The sequence below is a fragment of the Etheostoma spectabile genome, chromosome 22, assembly GCF_008692095.1.
Source record: "Etheostoma spectabile isolate EspeVRDwgs_2016 chromosome 22, UIUC_Espe_1.0, whole genome shotgun sequence".
Classification (NCBI taxonomy): domain Eukaryota; kingdom Metazoa; phylum Chordata; class Actinopteri; order Perciformes; family Percidae; genus Etheostoma; species Etheostoma spectabile.
This window is the reverse complement of record NC_045754.1, coordinates 8,822,254-8,827,111: the sequence shown is the minus strand read 5'-3', so window position 1 is coordinate 8,827,111 and position 4,858 is coordinate 8,822,254. Positions and strand designations below refer to the sequence as shown.

The 4,858-nt window shown below is 36.8% G+C and overlaps 1 protein-coding gene across 3 annotated transcripts in view; it reads right to left on the bottom strand.

Annotated features, from left to right (window-relative positions):
- The window catches only part of kif9 (kinesin family member 9), a 16,740-nt gene extending 13,852 nt beyond the window's left edge, over positions 1 to 2,888 (bottom strand). For all 3 annotated transcript variants that reach the window (XM_032504031.1, XM_032504033.1, XM_032504032.1), the window contains exons 1-8: positions 2,832 to 2,888; positions 2,585 to 2,687; positions 1,651 to 1,822; positions 1,333 to 1,439; positions 1,008 to 1,238; positions 745 to 828; positions 546 to 638; positions 128 to 275 (exon numbers count right to left, since the gene is read on the bottom strand). In XM_032504031.1, the coding sequence (XP_032359922.1) occupies positions 128 to 275; positions 546 to 638; positions 745 to 828; positions 1,008 to 1,238; positions 1,333 to 1,439; positions 1,651 to 1,822; positions 2,585 to 2,680 (931 nt within the window). In that variant the 5' untranslated portion in view covers positions 2,681 to 2,687; positions 2,832 to 2,888. The remainder of the gene's footprint in view (positions 1 to 127; positions 276 to 545; positions 639 to 744; positions 829 to 1,007; positions 1,239 to 1,332; positions 1,440 to 1,650; positions 1,823 to 2,584; positions 2,688 to 2,831) is intronic.
- Positions 2,889 to 4,858: the final 1,970 nt, after the last annotated feature.

The window sequence follows — 4,858 nt, the reverse complement described above, 5'->3', positions numbered from 1 at the left end:
ATATATATATATATATATATATATATATATATAAATTCATCATGGGGAAGACAGAAACTAAGCACTATAGCTTTTTAAACTACCAAATTTCCGTCACCAGCATCAGTGATACTGCGTGCAGTCTCACCCAGTGAGTCCTTGAGGGCATGAGTGAGTTTACTCTGTCTGAACGGAACATGGTCTCTGCGACGATCTGCCAGGGCCAGGATGGCCTGTTCCAGGAAAGACAACGACTTGTTGATGTACATGGCTTCTTTAAACATCTGACCCTCTGACTGGAAGGAGAAGGTAAAATGAAGTGGGGAAAAATATAAAGTTACACGACAAATCTTTTTTCACTTTGTCTAGATAACCAAAATACTAGATTATATAACCGGGCAAATTTAAAATAGAATGGGGGATTCTAACATGCCATCTGGACATTACCTTATTCAAAGGACCTGACATGTTAAAGTGTAAAAGGTCACTTTATGCAAAATGCAATTTTTGTATGGCTTTTCAACATAACTATGTGTGTGTGTGGAGTCAGACATTCTCAAACTCACCCCGGTCTTTCCCAGCCTCTCTGACCCAGCCAAATCCACCAGATTCAGCTTGGAAGTGACATACTTGGCAACAGACAAAGTCCGTGAGCGAGACTGTAATCAAGAAAGACATTTTCTCCTAATTAAAATCGTATTCAGGAAAAGGCATGTAATTACCGTAAACAATACTGTAAACCCTTAAAGATAAATGGACTCATACCTCTATATGCAGAGTGAAGATACAGTGGGACCTGGAGGAGTTTCTGTTCAAGGGATGAGATCCAATAATGCGATTCATCTCACCCTGAGTAAAGAAAAAACAGCTTTATCAAGGTTACATTTTAAATGTATTAATCCATTAAATCCTGGAACTTAAATAACTTAAGACACACTTAAGTGCCTCTTTAATAATGACTTCATTTATTTTTTGTGGTGAATTATTCCTTCAAATAGGACAGGTTTTTACAGTAGTTAACATCTGACCTCAAACAGCAGGTTAAGAGCCTCCTCCACACTGTGGACAGGGTGAAGAGACAGACCCCTGATGAACACCCCTCTGCCTGGCTCCTCCACTACCACCATGCTACGAGAAGACAGTTGTGGTGAACCTTGTAGCGATGACAGCAGGTCCACCAGGGTCTCATTGTAGATCTCCAGGTAGGACAGGTGAACAGAGACAGCATGCTCAGTCCTTTTGTCCACCTCCTGAAACACCTAGAAACCATTTAAAGATAAAAAAAAAACATATTTAATCAAGTGCAGCAGCCAGGGTGTTTTAGAGATAAACCTTTTCACATGATGCAATTGCCTCCTGAATGGCCCGAGGAATGATGCCTCTTTGCTTGTATGATTCGGTGGATCCTGTCATGGTGTAAGTCTTTCCTGCACCTGTCTGCCCAAAACACATTAAAGTACCTGAAAAACACACAACAGAAGACAATAGATTATAAAATAATTTCTAGGAAGATAAATCACAAGGGAATTTGGGCCCTTGGACTGGCTGTGATAGAGTCACAAGAAAAAAGAAAAGCTCAAACCTACAGTGTGTTGACAATACATTTTGCTTACATGGTATTAATACTCAACTACACACACCACACAGTTTTAAGTAGATAAAAAGATTTACCATTATAGCCTTCCAGTGCTCCCAGTACCACCCGCCTACACACTCTGGTGTACAACTCTTCCTGGGATACATCCTGCAGGATGCCTGCCACCCGGAATGACCAAGAATTTAGCTGACTTTTCCTCAAGTCCTGGGGCTTCCTTGAGTCTTTTCTGTGATGGATGTTCACTGTCTGGAGACAAGAAACAAAAAGAAGTTTTAGGTGAAACATTACACTACCAAACACAGGAATTATTTTCAAGCATAAAAAATCCATTGAAATTATGCCACAAGATGTCCACTGTGCTGTGTGTTCCAGGACTGTAATATTGTATCTGAAATGTGATGCAATTTTTATTCTAAGTAACTTTAGACATGTTGTCTTGTCAGAGCTTCAAAAGCATGTCCAAGCAATGGCTCCATTCCTCTTTTTAATTGTCCCAGTGAGCATTCATGCATAATATCAGGGCCCTGGAAATAGACACTACTGCAGCCATCATCAAGTCAAAAGAAAGTTGGTTGAGGTTAATCTTTCAACTTCAAAATTAAATTGAAACGTGTTGAACCATGTCCTAATTAAAGGTCTAATTATAGCGTCTCGTTAACGAGACGCTATCCTAAAAGTTTTAGGATAGCATTTTTATAAGGACCCAATGTTATGTGTCTGTTTGTGTAGCTATAGTAAGTTCATGTGTATCTGTAGCTAAGCATGTGTACAAAGCATGTGAGTATGTGTTATGGCATGTATTAACATTGATAATTAACATTAATTGGATAGATTAACAATATGTATTGTCGTCTTGTTTATTTGTATGTTGTTTGAATGTGTTATGTTTGTCTTATGTAGCTATATACAAAAAAAGTGTTTACTATTTTATATTGGATATTGGGCCAACCTAGCTAGTAACGTTAGTCTAAAAAAACATAGACCGTAAATATTAAACCGGAGATGTACCTGCCCGTCAGGAAGACATTCAATGAGGTCTTGAGAGAAGTGTGCCGTTGGTCTGATTCGGACAAACACTCCGACTCTACTGCTGTGAGCCTTCATACCAACTCTGTCAGAGACACGACGACAACTCAACAAAACTCAAGCCAACAGACTCGTAACCTGCTCTACTCTACAAATACGTTAACTTAAGCCACTAAACCATTTAACGAGAGGTTTCAGGTGAGAATAACGTTAAGTAATTTCAGCTCACTTTATCGGCTCCAGTTCATCATCTGTTAACCCGTCTGTAGTCTGTGGTCGTCTCGGCAACAACCGCGCGCGCGCGCAGTATGAATGACCCCGCGCCTGACTATGAAATAAATTAAAAATATCATACACTCATATTTAAACAAACAAAACGTACACAAACTATTGTTAAAATGATTCTCATACACAAGCCACTTAGTTATTCATTTCGTTAGTCATATTACTCATTTTATCAACTAACGTTACACTACAACTGCATTTCATAGTGCATTTTTATATACTGACGTATACTGACAACAGAGCTGAACATTCATTATGCATTTAAGACTTAATACTACAAAGACTTAATTTATTGACTTAATACCATAGACTGCTTAATACACTTATTTATTACTTTTTGGGATTTAATCAATGCAATTTGAAAAGCATAACTAAAAATTAAGGAGCCTAAATAATTAAAAATAAATCAAATAAATGAGGCCATTAAAAAAGGTTATTTTCAAAATTGGGTCTTCAGATTAAGAACAGTGATTCTCTTGATTATCTAAATGACCTATTTCCTTGTTAACAAAATAAAATCATATTTACATTAAGTGGTAATCACCAAAATGCCTTGTGCACATTCTTTCATTTGCATTCCCTTCTTTATATAATATTTCCAAAGTCATTTCTCGACGTATTTTAAATCCTACACTGTTTGCTAGGTTGCACTTTCCCTCACTGCTTTTGTTGACCAATTTACTGATCTTAAAAAAACACTATTAAAAATAACAAACTATTAAGAACAATTCTGTAGTTTCTTTATTCTCTTTCTGTAAATGATAGGGGTGGAGGAAAAAATTGATACAGCATAGAATTGCAATATTTTCCGTAGCAATACTCTATTGATACACAGGGGCCAAGTATTGCTCCTTTATTGTATATGTGTTGGTCAGTTCGCCTGCTTGACAATCCCATTTTGCAGCAATATAATTGAAGTGAGATGAACAAACTGAGAATTATCTTTTTAGATAAAACAGATGTTTTTGTTTGGTTTTACCAAGAGTCAGAGAAAGAGATTTTAAGTGTCTTTTGGGGACATAATTTGAAATTGGGAAAAATTAGAAGTTGGAAAAAAGGTAATAAATTGCAGTACATCACAGAATATTGCAATATGTTTAAAATCGCAATAATATTGTATCGTGACATAAGTATTGTGATGATATCGTATTGAGAGACGTCTGGTGATTCCCACCCCTAGTAAATGAATGATAATTTGCTAAAAAAGTTCTTCACTCACTTTGCAATATGAAATGGGTTAACTTATCGATTATGTAGCTGCTATGTTTGGAATTCAATGTCAATGTCCTTACTTTCCAAACACTGCAATGTCCTTGGATTAAGGTTTCAAATTTCAATTCCAGTAGTCAAATAGTGGTAGAATACAGCTTGGAAATGAGGACAGGTTTGACACAACAACCAACTCAATGGTGGGTAGTCTGGGAGAAAGTCAATTCACAGTTTTTTGTGAGATGAGAGAAGTCAAAGAATGGAGAGTGTCAACTATTCTTGGTAATAAATGGCTGTTAACCAAAGAACAAGTTGGACTTTGATATTTAGCTAGTGAAGCACAAATCACTTTAGCAAACCCCACACACTGTAACAAACTCCACCTACTGACATGGGCAGTATAAAGCAGGTGAATGTGCAGATAGGAGGCAAATCTATGTTCAAGATGAGAGGGGTCACACTGCTCTGTTTGTTGGGAATAGGTCTCACAGCATCGACTCAATCAATGGTAAAACTGGTGACTTTCCCCAGATTTTCTTATCTCAAAATATACTGAAAAATGTTATAACTTGAACTTTAATGTATTCTTGCAGCATTACCAAACATGGTTTGTTAGGATTGGAAATGATAGGCTACTATAAATTTAAAGTGTTATTTCAATTAATCAAAAATACTAAAAGCTATATATCTGGAGTTTATTTTTAAGATTTTCTTTCGTGCTTTTCCGCCTTAACCCTCATGTTGTCATCGGGTCAAATTTGA